This window comes from Gadus macrocephalus, chromosome 16 (genome assembly GCF_031168955.1).
Source record: "Gadus macrocephalus chromosome 16, ASM3116895v1".
Classification (NCBI taxonomy): domain Eukaryota; kingdom Metazoa; phylum Chordata; class Actinopteri; order Gadiformes; family Gadidae; genus Gadus; species Gadus macrocephalus.
The window spans coordinates 17,907,729-17,928,324 of record NC_082397.1 but is presented as its reverse complement, the minus strand read 5'-3'; the positions used below and the strand labels follow the sequence as shown (position 1 = coordinate 17,928,324).

General features: G+C 46.9%; 1 protein-coding gene across 5 annotated transcripts in view; it reads left to right on the top strand.

Moving 5' to 3' along the window:
• gdpd5b (glycerophosphodiester phosphodiesterase domain containing 5b) overlaps positions 1 to 20,596 on the top strand; it is a 39,813-nt gene that overhangs the window by 17,438 nt on the left and 1,779 nt on the right. The window contains exons 3-17 of one of the 5 annotated variants that reach the window (XR_009529489.1): positions 5,303 to 5,406; positions 8,056 to 8,149; positions 8,378 to 8,437; positions 9,152 to 9,250; positions 9,702 to 9,795; positions 10,825 to 10,970; positions 12,457 to 12,539; positions 14,098 to 14,248; positions 16,427 to 16,648; positions 16,744 to 16,901; positions 17,275 to 17,422; positions 17,986 to 18,068; positions 18,784 to 18,798; positions 19,872 to 19,984; positions 20,231 to 20,540. Coding sequence is in view for 3 of the 5 variants with exons in the window: in XM_060074148.1 (XP_059930131.1) it covers positions 5,303 to 5,406; positions 8,056 to 8,149; positions 8,378 to 8,437; positions 9,152 to 9,250; positions 9,702 to 9,795; positions 10,825 to 10,970; positions 12,457 to 12,539; positions 14,098 to 14,248; positions 16,427 to 16,648; positions 16,744 to 16,901; positions 17,275 to 17,422; positions 17,986 to 18,068; positions 18,784 to 18,798; positions 19,872 to 19,989 (1,575 nt within the window). In the remaining 2 variants the exon portion in view is untranslated. The other 4 variants (XR_009529490.1, XM_060074146.1, XM_060074148.1 and 1 more) reach the window with 4 other exon arrangements.

Below are 20,596 nucleotides of genomic sequence, written 5' to 3'. Positions count from 1 at the left end.
GTTTGCAATCGATTTCAGTAGAAATTCTGATTAAAGCAAAACTCCCCATCGTTTGTGCCTCAGCCTCAGTATTCAAACACTCAATAATGGCCAAATGAACACAACGCCTAGTTTGAAAAAACAGTAGCTAATTTAGGAGCTCCCACTCTTAAGAAAAATAATAACATTCTACATCTTTTCAGGTCTTTGATTGCCATGCCTATGAGTTAATTCATAAATCTACATAAGTGCTCCCCACATGGCGTTTTTACACAACACGTCTCCAAACAGACGTGGACAATCTCCCCTAGCTGTGAGGGCTACATCTTTGACTTGTGTTTTGCTGGACCGGCGAGGGACACTCGTTGGCTACTGTACACGTAACCAAACCGGGGTACATCCGTGGAGCCGCGTGAGAGAGTTGAAACCCAACCCCTTCATAAACCACCGTGGCAGAATAGCAAAGTGTTCTCCATTCATCTGTCCCCTCTGTACCGAGCTGTCCACGCAGCCTGTGAAGAAGACCGAGGCTTTGTCCGCCTTCCAGCCTCGCTCTCTCTGCGGACCGGAGGCCGCTTTGTCAACGCCGCTGCCTCACGTCACTCGCTGCAAGCCGATCCGGCCTCTCAGTAATAATTGAAAGTATTTCCATTTAGTCACGTATTTTACCTTTTTATACATCTCCACACAAAGAGGTCTATAATGGAGGTGTGCAGCAAGGCTGATCTGCTTTTGTCTGTGCTTCTGTAGGGTTTCGATCATTTCATGACTGAACAGCCGCTGCCATGTTAAATTGCGTTGGCTTTTGTCGAGTGTGAAGGCCTAGATCAGGGGTTCTCAAAGTTTTGACGGCTGAGGGCCAATTTAGGAACCCAAAATTTGACTGAGGGCCGCCAAAGGAAAAAGAATTAGGCGGGAAACCGCCGTCAGCATCCCAGTGGTGAAAAAAAACATTGCATCGTGGACCTCTGGGAGTGAGGTCAAGTGAGGTCTAAATCATGAGGTTCATCCTTTCAAAGTAATGTACAGTCGGATTAAAACTAACAAATGTAACAGGATTGAAAGCTAGAGAGAGTCGATTTTTCTCTTTATTATTATTTATTTAAAAAAAATAAAATCATTGTGGGCCACCAGGAATGTCTCTGCGGGCCGCCATTGGACCGTGGGCTGCACTTTGAGAACCAATGGCCTAGATCCACAAGGCGAGGAGGTTTGAGGAGGAATGATGATGTCGTGATCCATGAGTCATGTTTGAGGATGTTGTTGTTAGGGGTTAGAAATTAGGCTTGTGTTTGATACGTATTTTTTGATAACAAACCTCTTGTATAAAGCTTTCACTAGTTGTATTATGATTAATATTGTTTCTGTTTTACACTGGAATTGTAAATGATTTACGTTTTAAATCCAACGACATGAGTACTTAAAATATTTCATTTTGGGGGCTTGCCTGATATTAGTCTGGGGATAGACAATCATACTCCCTTATCTAGCTGTCATCATCCAGTTTTGGGTGCAGTCTTCTCCAGTAACTTGTCAGCAACACACGCATATCTTGTTGATCTTTAAATCAAACGCATTCCTGTGTTTGCAAGAATACTTCCGCAACTGTGTGTTCCACTCAGCCACCCAGCGAAAGAATTCAGAATACAAAGGTTACTCCAAGGTTTCGGTCTGAGTTATCCAACGCCTGTTTTTTTTGAAAGGCCTCCAGGGCCCTAGAGGAAAACATAATCAATGATTGCATGTGTGCATGGTGTTGGAAGGTAATGATTTTCCTTCTTCAAACATATCAATGAGTCACCTGCTTAGAATGCAGATATCCTTTTGTATCCCTATGGACATGTATTGTTAGTTTAGAAGGATTTGATAAGGTTGGTAGGTACAAATGTACATGCTAACCTGCAGAGTGTTAGCCTAGCTGTGAAATCCACACTGTAGGGCTTTGTATGAAGGAAAGCAATTTGACTATTGCATAATTATTAACTTTCAGACTTGTTATCATGGATACCGAGATATGTGCTGTTCTAAACTCACAACAATAACATCACCTTCAGTCTTCAGATGACAACCATTTGAAATGTATGCATGAATTAGAATACAAGAAGGAGGTAATTATTTATATGTGGGCAAGAAATTGTGCTTGAATTTTACTTTCTGGGTAAAAGTGACTATTATAGTATACTATTGTGAACTGACGCGTCCTCTCCCAGGGTCATCCTGACCGGGCATACAGGACTAAAGTACCTGCTACACTTGAAGGCCTTGCCAGCAATCTCTTTGAGAATGATTAAAATGCGCACAAAACAGCATGTCCTCAGTTCATACCTTGCCCAACGTATACTCAGTACACAGTACATTCAAATCCTATTTATAAGCCTTTCTTAAAACACCACTTCTTTAGATCTGAAATATATAACGAAGGGGGTATATTTAACCATGTGCCACCCATGGTTTAAGCATGTAGTCACCTTTGTGAATAAAGGTAGGTAGGTTGAACATCGCTTTTCTTTTTTCATAGATTTTGTGGCTTTGTAGAATCGCTGTCCCAGAAGAAGTGTGAAGGAATCTGTGGGAAAATTCCACAGACTTATCTGAATATGTTTAGGAATTTGATCGGAGACTGAGGTGTCATGCCTGCTGACCCGATGTTGACATTTTGTGAGCATTAAAACACGGACATGGAAGATGATATGAACTGAAAATGTAAGTGGACATGTAACAACAAGTAACATTGGCCAAGATAACGGTTGTGAATGTGTAACTACTGAGAATCGGCATAGTCAATCAAAACAAAATCGTTAATGGCATCAGAGTTCACAACCTTCAGATCAAGGCCTACATCATTTATTGCAGACTCATTTTAGTCACAGAAGCAGTTGAGGAATTTTCTCAATTAGGATCCCTTTTATTCTTGGAAGTGAAGTAACTTTGAACTTCTAAAATACATTTTCTCCTAATCCGTTAATCCTTTGAGTTTGCTAATTCCTTTCTAATGGATGGAACTTGCTCCAGCCAATGTAAGCATCAGAGGATTGGTGGAATGGCCTGTGGGTATTTATCCATAGTGCAAGAACCTGCCCGATTTATTTTAGTTTATTTTAGTATTTTTTGTTCATCCTAAAAAGTTCAGTTGTGTTATAGTTCACACATAGAGTGCATGAAGAGTTAAGATAGGTTGTTTATCTATGCAAGTGTTTACACATTACTTGTGATACATCAGTCAGGGCATTCCCGCCAAAAGAGCACTGAGATGGCTCTCTTCTAAGATTAACCTTTAACACAGGTACTGAGAAAAACAACAAGGAAATATTGCATTATTGATTATTATTTGTCGACCAATTGGATGTAGACATTGAAGTTGGAAATAATGAGCAAAGATATTTTATAATCTTGTCCAGGGTTGAACAGGACTGAAATAAGAAGGGTAACCCTTGTCAGCAGAAGAGAATGGACCATCGGTTCTCACCAGGGATGACCCTTCAGGGAGGCTGATCATCATTGGTGGCAGGGCCGGCTCTGTCTCTGTCTCTGTCTCTGTCTCTGTCTCTCTCTCTGCCTCTGCCTCTGTCTCTGTCTCTGTCTCTGTCTCTGTCTCTGTCTCTGTCTCTCTGTCTCTGTCTCTCTCTCTCTCTCTCTCTCTCTCTGCCTCTGTCTCTGCCTCTGCCTCTGTCTCTGTCTCTGTCTCTGTCTCTGTCTCTGTCTCTGTCTCTCTGTGTCTGTGTGTGTGTGTGTGTGTGTGTGTGTGTGTGTGTGTGTGTGTGTGTGTGTGTGTGTAACCGGACAGATGGTTCTGCTGATTAAGGAGGTTCCGAGGCACAGATATGGCAGACAAACGGGAACGGAGACAGGAACCCTTGGTGCTTTTGTTTTTCTGTGACACAGCTAGAGTGATTTTTTGTCGTATGTGTGAATTGCTGGGCTTTTGATAGTGGCCCCACCAGGTTGTTTTTGACACGGCCCGCCTGTTCCATGAATATTTACTTACCAAAAATCTTTTGGATTTTGATTGAATATGAGTCGTTGCATAATCAAATACTTTGCAATGCACCTCAAATCAATTTTCATAGTGATGTCCGGGGTTTAAACCCCTTATTAAACCCTCATATCCGCTCACTTTCAGAGTCGGTGCCCAAAGCTGAGATTATCACCTTGGCACTCTCTGACAGGATTTCCTCTCTTTACTCAGATTTGCCCAAACTAAATCTGAAAGCATAAATGTTTCGGCAAGAAGCCACTGATGAATGTGAAGTTGATCATGTTTTCCCATACATAGGTCCACGTTGCGTATGAAAGCACTCAATGCCGTCCCATGACGCTTCCGCCCAAACCGCTGCTCCCCACAGTGGTGGTCCTAGCATGCGTGTGTACATTGCACACAGCCCCCTCGCGCCTGGCTGCGTCTGCCCTGTGTCGTGATGTAGGCGCTGCTCAGGCAGGCGCCACGGGCCCTGCAGCGTCAGCACATGCGTTTCAAGGCAATTTCAATTACAGCGCTGCTGCTGCTGCTGCTGCTGCTGCAACGCCCAACAACCGTGAGCACTTTGCCTTGGGCTTGCTAGCGTCAGCCTCATTATGCGCAGACTAATGCAGGCGTGCACACACACACACACACACACACACACACACACACACACACACACACACACACACACACACACACACACACACACACACACACACACACACACACACACACACAAACTACACACTCTCTGCCTCGCCATTATCTCAATTTTTCTCTGCAACTCTCTTACCATGGCACATGTGGATATTGGGTTTGCAATGCGTCCCTTCTCGGACTACATCGCAAGCTCTTGCCCCTTCGATATCTAGACCATACAGTTGCTCTATGCGGAAACTCTGTCGGGCCCTGCTGCTTTAATGCTGTACATCCCGGCAGGTGAACTGAGAGCGCATTGTGATGAAGGAAACGATCCACTCCAACAACGTTTTTGATCTCCAATTAATCGCAGCGCACTTAATATCCGCTGACTGTGTGCTTGCTCTCCTCACCCCGAGTCCACTGAACCTCAACGGCTGTTAAATGGATAGCAGATGCAATCATAGATCACGTTTATATCTGGGCTGGAGGAAATGGCACTTTAAAGTGTGTGTGTCTGTTCTAACAATACAATCTAGTGAGAGCCACAGACACCAGATTTGGTTCATTTTTATTTTCGCAAGAGCGTTTCATTAATGGAATGCTTTTGCAGGAAGCAAAGAGAATTTCCATAAATATGACAAAAAATGATTGCAAGAAGAATGGGCTAGCCTTGCTTTAACAGTAATCATCCCTTTCTTAATGACTGCTTTGTGTTTCCAGTGGGAGCTGCTGTGGTCCCTGATCCTTCTCTTCACCTTCTGCCTGCTGCTGTTCTGGTGCTACTTCTGGCTTGAGGCGCACAATGACTACAATGAGTTCAACTGGTGAGTCCCCCAGCCCCCACCATGTTGTTTTCAGTGTTTCTGTGCACTTGATGGTGGGGAAAACTACAAAATTACCTTAAAATTAAACTAAACTAAATTAAACATTACCTTTTTATCCTATCCTTTCTTTTAGTTTGTTGTCCACGTGGTTCCCTCACCTGTGTTCTCTCTGGCTGTGTCTCTGTGGGTCTGTCCTGCCTGGTAGCCATGACACACCTCCTTCACTCCCTTCACCCCATTTGCTCCTCGAGCTCCGGAAACATCCGCATACGATCCTCCCGCCGCTGTAATCCGAGCGGAGATGGGCCACACCCCCCCTCAGCAGATTAGACGCACGATAATTGCATAATGCAGAAGGACTGATGATTGCATGCCACATTCTTCTTGTGCTCCGCTGTAGTACATTGCCAACGTGTGTCACTCAAACATCCTCCATTGTGTTTGTCTGTTTTATTTGTTGGACAAGAAATAACTTGGAACTCACAATGTGGCAGGGACTGTACAAACCTGTACGCACACATTTAGAGTTGGCTTTTGCAGATGCATGTCACAAACGAATGAGGATAGTGGCCATTGAGACGGCGCTGTGCATTAAGGTGCAGTTATTACATTTTACCAGGGTATTTTCCTATTGTGTTCCAACGTTGCACTGTGTGTGTGGGGGGAATCTGGGAGCCAAGGTGTGCAACTATGAGGTCCTGGGGAACATGAACCATGAAAGAGCCCCTTGTTTGGCTCCACGAATGTCTGAAGAGAGAGTGTCCCCTGTCCCCCAAGGTCATCAGTCCCTCTCCTTCTCTCCCTCTCTCTCTTCCTCTCTCTCGTGCTATCTTTTGTTCTCTCCCTCTCTCTCGTTCCCAATCTCTCTCCCTTTCTCCCTCTCTCCCTCTCTCTCCCTCTCTCTCGTTCTCCCTCTCTCGTTCACTCCCTTTCTCTTGTTCTCTCTCGTTCTCGTTCACTCCCTCTCTCTCGTTCTCTCTCGTTCTCCCTCTCTCGTTCTCTCCCTCTCTCTCCCTCTCTCTCGTTCTCCCTCTCTCGTTCACTCCCTCTCTCTCCCTCTCTCGTTCTCTCCCTCTCTCTCCCTCTCTCTCGTTCACTCCCTCTCTCCCTCTCTCTCGTTCTCTCTCGTTCTCCCTCTCTCGTTCACTCCCTCTCTCTTGTTCTCTCTCGTTCTCCCTCTCTCTCGTTCTCTCCCTCTCTCTCGTTCTCTCCCTCTCTCGTTCTCTCCCTCTCTCTCGTTCTCTCCCTCTCTCGTTCTCTCCCTCTCTCTCGTTCTCTCCCTCTCTCGTTCTCTCCCTCTCTCCCTCTCTCTCGTTCTCTCCCTCTCTCTCTTCGCCCCAGCCCTGCTATTACCATTGATTTTTCACACTACTCTCGCACCATCCTTTTTAATTATTCCCTTCCTTCATTATAGTTTTTCTCCTTTATTTTCCACTCGGTTGACCCCCCCCCCCCCCAACACACCCGCCCCCGCCTTCAGCCCAGTGAGGCTCCCCTATGAATCTGTGCTGCCAGAGGAATAACTGATAAGGCTCTGAACGTAACTGCTGGTGCAATGCCCTCCTGCCCTTAGCTGTCCTGTCCAGTCTGGCAGAGACACACACACACACACACACACACACACACACACACACACACACACACACACACACACACACACACACACACACACACACACACACACACACACACACACACACACACACACACACACTATATGAATATAAAGGCATGCATGCTCAGAGATGCATGGCGCATACACATACACAAAGGTTACAGCCTCCCGGCCTTGCCCTTTAGCAGCTGTCAGCCTCCCAAACCATCTTGACACCCAGTGTCACACCTCTCAGCCGGGGAGCAGAGAGGTACAGGAGCACCGAGCTCTCCCCAGCGTATTTGTGTGCGTGTGCTTATTTGGGCATACAACATATCTGGGTTTTAAAGAGGGCCAAATGCCAAAGCAAGCGGAAGACTGCCGTAGATTCTCTCTCACTCACTCACTTACTCACTTACTCACTCTCAGGCAGCAGCACTGCCGTATAATTAACCAACCATCAATAATTTGCCACCCAGCCGTTAATGCTTACATAATCTCCTCTGCACGGTGTAGCAACCGTCGCCATGGCCCGTCTGCCGGCGCTTTTTGTTGTTGTTGTAATGCACCAATACGATAGCAGATTAGGTTAAATGTTTGAACCACTATTGAAGGACTCTAGGGTCCTCTGGGTTCCCCTTGAGGTGTCACTGTTATTAAATGAAGCCTCATTTGGTATTTAAAATCGGACACAAGTTTTTGCACAAGAAATAAATGAACCAATCAACATGACCCAACTTTTTATAGTTGCGTGTGAACCGAGGCAGAAAAGATAGAAACACCCTCCGTAGGTCATCCGCATGACAATCATTCACCTCACCACAGTCACACAAAGGCCTTTCTCTCGTTTTTTTTTCTCAAAGGAGAGACAAACTACAAGCCAAGACGAGAGATTTAACGCTCCGATTTGACACCGCTCATGCCAACCTCATCTGATCCCGGAGCTGCTCGTGTTGCAGCCGGACCTCTTGCGTCTGCTTACAGTAATGATCAGGTTCAGTGACACGGGACTCAGAGCCTCACAGCGACCCTGCGCCTCTGCTTCCTGTCCCCAGGCTGCTGTACAACCACTCGGGGGCCTGGAGCGACAGCACCGTGCCCATCCTGGCCACCACCGCCGCCGGCTTCACCTATATTGCATTATTAACGGTCAGTGCCTCATCCAATATTTACCCAGACGGCGGTGCTGCCTGGCCAGACGTCCCGGTATAGTGTGGAGGCCAGGTGTGAACATTCTGCAGCGCCGTGCCAAGGAATTGTAACCGGTCCCTCGGCCTGTGATTTGATGATTTAGGGCTTTGGTGTGGAGGGGTCCGGGGGTCTGGTTTCATCACCCTGGATGTATTAGAGTTTGTTTGTTGTGTTTTGCTTTTTCAGGTGTTGGCGCTTTGCCATGTAGCGGTCGGACAGCAGTTAAATCTGCATTGGCTCCACAAGGTATTATGAGTCCCGAGGTTACTGTGTGTGTGTGTGTGTGTGTGTGTGTGTGTGTGTGTGTGTGTGTGTGTGTGTGTGTGTGTGTGTGTGTGTGTGTGTGTGTGTGTGTGTGTGTGTGTGTGTGTGTGTGTGTGTGTGTGTGTGTGTGTGCATCTGTTATTTTTATTATGGTGATGAAAATGATTTCCTGTTTTGTTGCATGTGGGTGGGTGGCTTGCTTTGCATTTGTTGTGAAGAATTTGTGGGTTTGTGTGTGTGTGTCAGTGTGCTAGGAAAGGTGTGTTAGGGGTTTGGCAAGTGCAATGAACATACCTTCCTGTTGGCGTTTGTGTTGTCGCGGGCGGGCGGCGGATGATCTTCTCTTCGTCTGTTGCCTTTCTGTGTTTGTGTGTGTGTATGTTTGAGAGTGTCTGACTGACCCTTCTTTGATCAGATTAGGATGTGGAGGTTAGGGGTGTGTGTGTGTGTGTGTGTGTGTGTGTGTGTGTGTGTGTGTGTGTGTGTGTGTGTGTGTGTGTGTGTGTGTGTGTGTGTGTGTGTGTGTGTGTGTGTGTGTGTGTGTGTGTCTCCTCTGAGGAACCTCCTCTCGTTAAATGAGGTTCTGCAATTTTAAAGTAGCTCTCTCTAGCCCCCCCATCCTTGCAGACACCAGCTGTATTCATTTTTTAAAACCTAGACACCACGACAGCACTTTATTACTCTGCTCATGCCCAGATCGCCGTGATTGTTGCACTGCTGACCACCGTCGCCGGGCTAATAGCTGTCAATCAAGTGTGGGGGCAGGAGTGGGACGTGGTCCCCATCTCCTTGCAGGTCAGTAGACTAACAGCACACACACACACACACACACGCACACGCACAGGACCAAAGGCCACTGCTGCTTTAATTGCGCCACAAGGAACGGTTAAAGTATTAGTCTGAAATGCATTGGCTTTGGGGACAGTGTGTCATTAGGACCAAAGAGGTTTCCTCAGAGCGGTGATAACTAAACCGTTATCCCTTAATAGCCCCAGTGTTGCCTCAGCGAAAGACGAGATGGTAATTCCATTCCCCTTGTCTCATTTAACCTCTTCTCCCTTTTTCTCCTATTTTTCCTCCTCTCCTCTCCTCTCCTCTCCCTTCCTTCCTCCTATTTATACTTCCTCCCTTCCCTTATTCCTTCTGCTCGTCCCTCTCTTCTATCTTTCATTGTTCGTTCCTTCCATCTCTTCATTCTTTCCTTTTTCTCCCACTTCTCACTTCTCTCCTTCCTCCCTCCCACCAGGCCACAGGTCCGTTCCTCCACATCGGAGCTCTGGCTGCGGTCACGGCTCTCTCCTGGGTCGTAGCTGGACAGGTTGCTCGCGCAGAGAAGACAAGTGAGTCTGCCTTTAGATTATTATTATTTTTATTTATTTTTTTATTTCTAAATCCTAGTAAGGTTGTTTTCATGGGTATTCACATTGTTTGAATGATTGTGTGTGTGTGTGTGTGTGTGTGTGTGTGTGTGTGTGTGTGTGTGTGTGTGTGTGTGTGTGTGTGTGTGTGTGTGTGTGTGTGTGTGTGTGTGACACGTGAGGCAGTACATATACGTTGGGTAGACTGTATGTGTCTGGGCCAGGACTTTTAGGCTCCGGCCTGTAACCCGAGGTGAGCTGCTGCATTCAACTGCATTCAAATTCAAGTCAGCTCCATAGTTGACCTTGAAAGGAATACCTTGTTGGTGTGAAAACTGTTTTTGACATATGAAACGGGAAAGGTGATGTCCTTGGCCTCAAAGTCACATGTTGGCCATCCTGCACCAACCCTTTTTAAGAGCTCCGCTCATTTCTTCCATTAAAACATTATTTTACGTGGCCACAGACACACCTCCTGGGACGGCAATACAGAGTCGGTAGAAATACGGTAAACGGGTCGAGAAAGCTCTTATTTGACTGAATGTGGGGCACAACTATTACCACCAAGTGTTTTCATTATGTCAGGCATTTCATGAATTGTAACAATTCATGTTTTTTTTAGCAGTTATCTTGTAACCGAAAGGATGCTAGTTCAATCCCGAGCTCCTCCTAGCTGATTGTTGATGTGTCCCTGAGCAAGACACTTAACCCTAACTGCTCCTGACGAGCTGGCTGTCGCCTTGCATGGTTGACTCTGCCGTCGGTGTGTCAATATGTGTATTAACCGATGTAAGTCGCTTTGGATAAAAGCGTCTGCTAAGTGCCCTAATTGTAATTTTAATTGAATGTGTGAGTGTTTTTTTACAAAGGAAAGAACACTGCAGGGTACTGGGAATGTGGGAAAGTGATGAAATTAGCAAAAGGATGAGTGTGTTTGAATTGGTCTGCTCTGACCCGCATCTGCGTATCTGGAGACCTCCGTAGTGACCGTGATGAACGGTCTCTCCCCAGGGGTCCAGGTGGTGGTTCTGCTGCTGTACCTCGGCGTGTTATTGGGTCTCTACCTGGTCCCCCTCTCCATCACCTCTCCCTGCATCATGGAGCGCAGCGAGCTCAAACCGCGGCCAGACGTCATCGGCCACCAGGGAGCTCCCATGGTGAGTGAGCCGCCAGCCAATCGGAAGGGACCTGGGAAGCGTGTGTGTGTGTGTGTGTGTGTGTGTGTGTGTGTGTGTGTGTGTGTGTGTGTGTGTGTGTGTGTGTGTGTGTGTGTGTGTGTGTGTGTGTGTGTGTGTGTGTGTGTGTGTGTGTGTGTGTGTGTGTGTGTGTCCACTGTATGGGAATGCAGTATTTGTGGCGTCAATGGGAGACAAAGCCTTAATCCAACTCATGTTGGCAGGGCTTCTAAATGGGGTGCCCCAAATTGAAGTTTAAGTACCTCAGCACGACGTATTGAGTATCGTAGACACTCTGCACGTTATCTCTGCGCTTTTTATCAACCCCTCCCCCACCCCATTGGTTTTCTTCCTTCCAGCTCATTTTTCTCCTCCTCTTGGTCGGCTGAGCTATTCCGGTCCATTAATGACCTTGTGGTCCTGAGGCTTGAAATAACCCATGAAGCGAAGGGGCAGGGAAGGGGCCAAACCCAGCCACTCATCACCCCGGCGTGCGGATCGGCGCGGGCGGATAGGCTTTCGTCTGGGACTGCTCCAGTGGCCAGAGAGCGAGCGGGGGAGGGAGATGGGAGAATTCCCTGCACAGATTGGAGACGCCTCATCCATTAATTCCCTCTTGTCACATCTTCTGTTCCCTCCCTTCAGTTGATGAATTGGCTACGTTGTGATGATGGGAATGAAGAACTCCTAGTGTGCCTGCTAGTTCTTTGATTTCGTTTTCAACTACAGGCGATGGTGTAATAAGGCCTCATGCTGGACATGATAGATGGCAGCTTGTATAGTAGTGTTGTGGCAATTTATGACACACACACTCACACTCGCACTCTCTCCCACACACACACACACACACACACACACTCTACCTACAAAATATTGAAAACAAAAATCTGACTTGATTGATGCACACAGGCAAACAAGCTCTGGGAAATCACATGACCGGACTCCATTTTCCAGAAACACTCTGCATTGATTACACCATTGTACTGCAACCTTCCTCCTCTCAAGGCTTTGACCTTAGGTGTCAGCGGCCCTATCAGCTCCACTCACCGGGCTCAGAGGGACGGGCTGGTGGGAACGTGGTGACATGGGTAGGGGGTTTGTTTATCTTGGTTGGCCATTTCAGACCTTGACTTGGACGAGTTAAACAGCAATCTGCACCTCTGCCTCGCAAATCCCTGTGCGTATACTGAGAGGGCCGCGTGGCGCGCTGTGACACATGGATAGTAGTAGGGTATATGTCACACATGGGCTGCATGTTGAGGGAATATCAAATCAGGTGAACTCCCCACATCAGAGAGGATGGATGTGTCCATAAATCACTGTCATATATGTATAAAAACATTTTGAGATTATGTTAATGATGAAGAAATGTCATAACACTAGCAGTTCCTTGCATATACACACACTATGTTTTCAAAGGAATGTGTTTTCTAACGTGTTTCCTGGACTTTGTGTGTACGTTTCCCAGCTCGCTCCGGAGAACACACTGATGTCCTTCCAGCGCGCATTGCAAATGAACGTCACAGGGCTGGAGGCTGACGTAACCATCAGGTACACACACATGCATACACATGCAAACACACAGGCCTACGCGCATCCGGATTGGACGTCATATCTGTCCATTTGACCTACACGATATTTTGTGATTTTGAGCCTGATTTCCTCCTTCATTCACTGGTCAGCAAAGCCTTGATTTGTTGAATGTTTTTCTTTTGCCAGATGATCTGTGGTGTGGGGTATTGGAGGAATTGGAATCTGTGACTTGTTTAATCATTTTTCCGCATCATAGTCCCTATTAGGACCGTGAATAACACTGTAAGCATTGCATTGTCTGAAGCTCATACGCAATAAATCCCTGTGCACTTGGTACTAGATAGAGGCTCGGCACGTCTACCATCATGGGAAATCACAGGTTGAGCTATGTTCCTCCTACTCAGCCAGGGCAGTTAAGGAGGGGGAGGGCGAGAGAGACAGAGAATTGGGAGTATCGCCTTTGAGTGGTTGGGATGCGTGTTCAGAGAAGGGGGAGCGGAGATTACCTCATGCTTGACCGTGTGTGTGTGTGTGTGTGTGTGTGTGTGTGTGTGTGTGTGTGTGTGTGTGTGCACTCACCCTTCTATTCATCCCCCATTGAGGAGATGAATGAGTGTGTAATTGAAGAGTGCAGATAGATGACATGTGGCCCTCTGTGTTGTATCAGCATCTGGTGACAAGCCGCACAATAGCCAGTCTCTTTTCTGCACAATAGTGGACACACAACACAAAGATGCATGCACAGGTGGAAATGAGGCAAGAACAAAGAGTTTTGATGGTCAATGTTTTTTATGCTTTTCAATTTCAACAAGGGGAGTGGAAATTGAAGAGGAAAGGAATTTTGATCTACTTTAAAATATGGACAACAAACTTTTATTGTCTGCAGTATTTGTCTCCACCGCTCTCATCTTACTTGAGCTCACCTTCAAACCAAATGTTATCCCCCCCCCCCTCTTATTATTGAACTTGACCTCCAGAGATTTAGATTCTTCCATGCCTTGTTGGAACATCAAACCGATTTTCATAGTTACATTTAGAGCTCAAAGAGATAAGGTAACGAAATAAGATAAGGGAATGAAAAGAGATTACTTTGATCCACTTCATGAAAATACGTGGCATTTTATTAGTATCCCATAAACTATGTTGAAAATGTCGAACCGTTGTTGCAATTGTTGCAAATTGTTGCATTGCAACAATTTGGATTTCAATATGGCCCGCATTATGAAAGACAAAGGAATGACTAAAAATAACTAAAGATTATTTAGAATGGCGCTCTTAAGTAGGAATGCATTTTTGTTGTCTGATATGCAAAGGCATAAATAATGGTAAATGCAGAGAAATAATCACTTGGGAATCACATGGGAATGTATTAACACCTTAAAAGTTGAACACCACTGACCGTGTGCAGGTGTTCGTCTGTATAACTTACGTGACATCTCCATTCCATTGAATCACTTCATCATTTCTCTTTCAGTCTCGTCTGTCTTGCTTCTGTATGTGTTTTCCTGCATGTTTCCTACGTTCCAACATGCAGCAGATCATAATGCGTGCTCATCCCTGTGTCTGCCTCTCCCAGTGTGGATGGAGTGCCGTTCCTGATGCGTGACCGCACGCTGCGCCGGACAACAGATGTGGAGAAGGTGTTCCCGGACAGGCACGCGGAGGACGCCTCGTTCTTTAACTGGACGGACCTCCGCCAGCTGAACGCCGGACAGTGGTTCTTGGAGGTAGAAAATCCCTTGTGGAATCTTTTTTTTTTATTAGTAGTAGTGATATTTATGTTTTTTTTTGGGGGTTTAAACATAGTTATCTGTCTTATATGATCCTCAACATAGTAATCTATGCCCGTTTATCACCGTTACTGAAATACGACCCTCATTTTGAAGAAAATTATAATCAAATTCTATGTTTTGGTCAGCCTCCCTAAAAACCACCGGAGCGTTCCACCTTGCTCCGAGCGCAGGTGCCGTTCTCTTCATGACGTCAAGGTGCCTTTTCCGAGGCCCTTCCTAGAGCTCTGTCTGGGCAGTGGTCGACTGCCGCGTCCGAGCGAGGGTTAGGCTTCCCGAACACGGTCTGGGTGGAAGGGGAAGCGCTTTATCTGAGCAGCGGTTTACTTAATGTTGAGTGAGGGTCAGGCTTCCCAGACACCTATAACATAACGCTGCTGTCTGTGGCACATTTAATACACAATATCACTCATTATAGCGCTCATACACAATGGCGGTACTAAAAAGGTCAGAAAGTTGGTGTGGGTCGTGTTCATGGGGAGAAGACTGTTTCCTAAACCCTCAACCCAAAATGTTTTGTTTTTTTTAACCTCATAGATTTAGAATCACAGCTTTAAAACTGGGTTCACTTCTTCTTCAAAGAGCAAGCGTAGTGGTGATCTAATTTTAAACACCCACGCCGCTATGCTGCTCCCTTGTACTATGAACATCACTATCCGTTGCATTACCGTCCATACGACCTGGTCCTGCGGGCTTTGAGAGTACTTTCCACTGAAGCCCTGTTGGACACGGAGCCACTCCATTGATTGAATTCAAGATAATGTCCATACAGGCGTGTTTTTAATTTAGTTTATTGATGCTGATATTGATTTGGAAATGGGCCCGAAGCCTGATCTCATCCACAAGCACGGCCCAGAGAGCCGTTCTTATAAATCTTCTTGATGAAACAACACATAAGTGCAGGAGAGATTGCAGTTCAATAAATAATGGTCCAACCGTTGACAGCTGCACTCCCCTGTTAAAGAAGGACTGCGGTCTATGGGCTGTTGTCACGCTATGGTCCAAGGTCGGTGTGTTTCTCTGTTGGATTATACTGTACTGTCTGCATCTTAGATGCATTGAGTCTCAACTCATTCGGGAATCCAACTTTGTAAAATGTGCTTTGAACCAGCAACATGAGACTCTTCTACTAAGGGGCGCATCAAGTTTAGGTTCCACATTAAAAACAGTTTGACACCTGGCCCATCCGATAGCAGAAAGGTTTCAGCAGGCAGGCAGTGATACTCATCAAGTACCACGAGAGATGGAGTCGGGGGATTGCGCAAGAATGAGATTTCCATTCCTTTCGAGACAGACAGTCCAATTGGCTGCAGCGGCACTTTTATCTCCTTGTTGTGCATTGCTTCTAGGTGGAGCTATGTATGTTCAACATTGTAGCCCTAACAGGAACGGTGGGCAACAAGCAGGCAACAACACAGATTAGTATCCCTCCTTGGCCATTGGTCGGCATTGTTTTGCGTCTGCAAAGCGCCGGCAATTCCCGAAAGACGCCTGCTCTGATGCCCCCACAAAGACTCACCGTGTCTGTGTGCAGCTGGCAGTGAGCCAAATGGGATTTTATTGCAGCCCGGCCCAAAGACTTTACATACAGTGATGTGCGTGTATGATAAAGGTTGCATTGAAAGCCCCGGACCGTGCTCCCTTCTGAGGAACGGCCCAAGGGGTGGATATAGCGGTGCTTTCAGAAGTGCCCTTTACAGAATGCTGGTATTCTGAGTGCAGGGTTGTCCGTAGATGTGGATCTCTGTTTCATGGCATGCCTACAACATCCGTGGAGAAACGATATCCTTCCTTCAATATATCCTGTGCTCAATGATTATATGCATGAAGGGACTAGGAGTAACACAATAAACAATAAGTGGTAATTATATAGACAAATTATTTATGATGAACATCAGGGACCCCACCAAACACGGATGGCCTCAACAGTGTGACTTAGGTCCTTGTGATGTCCACAATGAGATCAGAAGTGAAACCCACTTGAACAACTGCTTTCCCTGAGCTTCAGAATCGACTCCATGACTGAATGCAAAACGGCCATTTTGGCTCAACTCTTACCGGTGTCAACCGATGAAACCCCTCGCCTGATGTTAACCGACCCCCACCCCCCTCCAGGACGACCCCTTCTGGACGGTGCACACCCTCTCCGAGGGGGAGAAGCGGGAGATGGCTAACCAGAGCGTATGCAGCCTGGAGCAGCTGCTGGCGCTGGCCGCGCCCCGCAACCGCACGGTGGTCTTCCGGCTGCGCCGCCCCCCCGCCGGCCACCCCTGCCACCACAGCTGGATCAACGACACGCTGGAGGCCGTCCGCTCCGCCCGAGTGCCGCTGAGCCTGGTGAGTGTGTGGGGGCTTGGGGCCGGTTGTCAGGGAGTCCACAGCCACCAGCGAGCACAGAACCACGCTCAACATTCCGCTGGGACGGTCCGCAGGTGATGTGGACGCCGGACGAGGACCGGGACCAAGTAAGGCGGATGGCCCCCGAGCTGCTCCAGACGTCGCTACGGAAACAGAGCCCCCAGGCCCTCCACCAGCAGGGCGTCAGCAGGCTGCTGCTACGATACAACCTCGCCAGCGCACAGGATGTCCGGTCGGTGCACCCACACGCTCGAAAATACACGCACACGTTGGCACACACTGAGACGGATATAAACACACATTTTTAAAATGGATTTGTTTGATCACCGCCTTTGATATGAAATGGCATTTGATTATAAAACATCAAACATATTTTAACATTGAAGAGTATTTGCATTTGACTGTAGATGCACATGAATTAAATGCAAATTTGATTCATGCGCTCTACTTGTAATCAAATCGCCGTCGGACAAAAAAAAGCAAATACGGTGATCCGAAGTGACGCGTTCAAAGGGGTACGATGCTGCAGAGCCACTGCCAAAAACGGAGGAGGAACGTGCGCCCCTCGACTGACGCGCTGCAAACGGGCCCCGCGTGTCTTCCAGAGAGTTCTCCCGGAGCAACGTGAGCCTGGCCCTGCACACGGTGAACGAGCCCTGGCTGTACTCGGTGCTGTGGTGCAGCGGGGTCCCGGCCGTCTCCTCCGACGCCCCCCACGTCCTCAAGAAGCTGCTCAGCCCCGTCTGGCTCCTGGTAAGCACTGCTCTGAAGGGCTTTTAGGATCACTTTGGTTCAAGCGTAGTGGCTCTCCCAGCGTGGAATGGGTGACACAGGAAAAAAAACTAAAGAACAATCATTGAGGTATTTCACTTCATGTCTGATTTGCCTTAAAATACCACTTTAGCGTAATCCCCTATGCGAAATTGCAAAAAGATAATGTATTCCATAATTTCATTATCTCTAAGCATACTCTTACCATCATAATGACACACAGTCGCACGCACGCTTGCACGCCAGACGCACACACACACAGGGGGGTGGGTTCATGGGGGATACACCATCTGCTGTCCTGTCTGTCTCTCGTGCGTCCTGATGGCCGGCTTACAGGCACTCTTGCTGCCAGTTTGTTTTTGTTCTACCTTGTGTATTTTACTGTCATGCACTTTGACACGTGTGTGTGTGTGTGTGTGTGTGTGTGTGTGTGTGTGTGTGTGTGTGTGTGTGTGTGTGTGTGTGTGTGTGTGTGTGTGTGTGTGTGTGTGTGTGTGTGTGTGTGTGTGTGTGTGTTCTCTACATGCACATGGTGGTGCTTCCAGAGACCGGCGGAGTACTGCCTGATCTGGGTATCTGCAGACCTGGTCTCCTTTGCTGTAGTCATAGGAATCTTTATATTCCAGAAGTAAGTATGGACCCACAGGCATGTTTATGCAACTCCTAAATCAATTCATGTGGTCAGACAAAATGCCCTCTTCTATGATAGAGCTGCTTTCTTTAACAAGTATACGCCGTAGAGTGAAATGTACACTCTAGTTACAGGTAATAAGTACACAACCTCCCTCATGTACTGCACAAATACTTTCTCAGCAGGGCATATAAACCCAGCCTCATAAAACATAACTTTTTTTCTCAAATGTGCAGTTTCCATGATGCAACATGGACTGCCCTATTTATAAATAATCTTCATTCTCTGTGTGACTTTCCAACCGCTGACTATCCTCTTCAACCCCACCAGAGGGCTTTTGATTAATATTGTGGGCGAGCAGCAATACATTACTGCCAGGGGCACAAGTATACAGGAAAACAACAGCTCCCTTTCTTCTTAATGTTTGTATTTGTGTGTGTGACTGGCTGGGTGGATTTGTCTGCCAAGTGGGAGATGGTGATCGATGGTTAGGTTGCCGGTTCGGTTCCCGGTTCGCTCTGCTTGAGCTCACTCTCCGGAGGCTTCCCCTGGCTTTTCAAAACAACAACTGACCTCTCTTGTTTCTCGTCTTCTCCTGTGCCCCACCCCCCCCCCCCTCCTCTTCCCCTCTTTTATCCTCCTCTACTGCCTTCCTCTCTCTGCCTGATGTGCATGTTCTTGTCCTCTGCTGCATTCTGGCATCTTCTCTCAGCTATCACATGATCAGGTAACTGGGTCGCTCCTCCTGGCCCACACTCTTCCTTCCTCTCGTTCTCTCATCCTCTCGTGCATTTTCACTCTTACCTCTTTTTCTCTTCTTTTCATAATTTCTTCTCTCCTTGCCATGCTGTTAACATCTTTGGCTCTTCCTGGTTCTTTGTGTATTTTCCCATCCTGTTGTCAAACAGATTATTATTATTTTTTTTTATTCCACCTACTCTCTATCTTCTTCTTCTCTCTGTTTTATCTCACCCTACGATCTCTTGCCTGAATCATTGTCAAACTTCTGCCACGCCCCCTGCTGCCCCCTAGAGGGCCTGATAAGAGCTACAGCTGCATATTCATCCCTCTGGGCTGAAAATGGAGGCTTTCTAGAAACCACAGGGCAATATTTAACATGGTTGTGGCCATTAATAATGGGTACAAAGATGTTTTTATTTTATGAAGCCCCAATAACCATTTGGAGTGGTTTATTAGAAAACAACTTCCAATTTTCCAAGTGTATTAGTGGAAGGGTTTGTTTTTTGTGTTTAAAGAAATGATTTGGCAATCAAAGCATTTATCTTCTTTAGATATTTTTGTTTTTAATGCATTTTTGCATGTCTCATTGGACAAGAGTGATTGTGTTGGATGATTTCATCACGGCAATTAAATAATTCATTTGTTTTTTGTGATGCAACAAATCCAGGATTAAAACCCATATTTCATCTGCATTAGGGAACAGTTTAGACAGGACAACACGCCACATTCTTGTTATAATGGAAAATGTCATTTGTGGAATTAAATAATAATTATTGATTTTTGAACTCCCGACAAACAAATAGTTTTTGATCAATGAACTTCATCGCAGAGCTACCAAAGCCCCAGAGAGCGAGTCCTAAATCCAGACTGCTCTCTCCTGACACCACTTAGAATCCCCCCCCCATTCCTCAGCTATGGTATTAAAGTTAAACTGACACGTCCCCGTCATGTCACCCAGTGCGAGCAGAGGCCACCAAGGTCATCTCCAACGGCCCCTCTTGGTGTTCCTGGCGTTCCCTGACCTCTGACCCCTGACTTGTGTGACCCCCACTCCTACAGGTTCAGGATGAGCGGTATGCGCAGCTACAACCCGGAGCAGATCATGTTGAAGGCGGCAGGCAGGAGGTCCAGCCAAGACGTCAACATCATGAAGGAGAAGCTCATCTTCTCTGGTTAGGACCCAGGGCTGATTGTTGTGGTCGTTGTTGTTGTGTTTGCGTTTGGTTAACTGTTGTACTCAGAAATGGCTTCATATGTGGCAAACAATAAAAAGGTAAGCAAAGCAGCCATTATTTTGGAGAGAATCGGGTAGGCCAAGCTGGTATGTGACTTGTTTCCCAGCATGCATCTCTCCTGAGTGTTTGTAAATGTCCTTCCTCTCCCCCCCCCCCCCCCCCCCCCCCCTCCTCCCTACTAAGGTCCGCCCCAGTAGTCAACCTGCCTCCATCCATCCTACGTATGTGATGCCCAACCACCTCCTCTCCATCTCTCCAGTCCAGCTGGGCCTCTTCCTCCTCCTACACTTCCTTACTCCAACCCATTCCGTTGTCAGTGTTTCCATCCCCCTGCGTACTTCACAGTACACATCCATGCATCTCCTTGCCTCCCACTCCACCTCCTCCTAAATGCAACTTTCCCCATTACCGGAGACAGAGGCGTGTGTGCGTAAGCTTTGTGACACCCCAGGGTGTCAACCCAGCTTCTTATTCAGGGGGGAGGGGTGAGAAGGTGAGCGTGATGGGTCACATTTGTTGTAATGATTTGTGTTGGTTTTTTTAGTGACA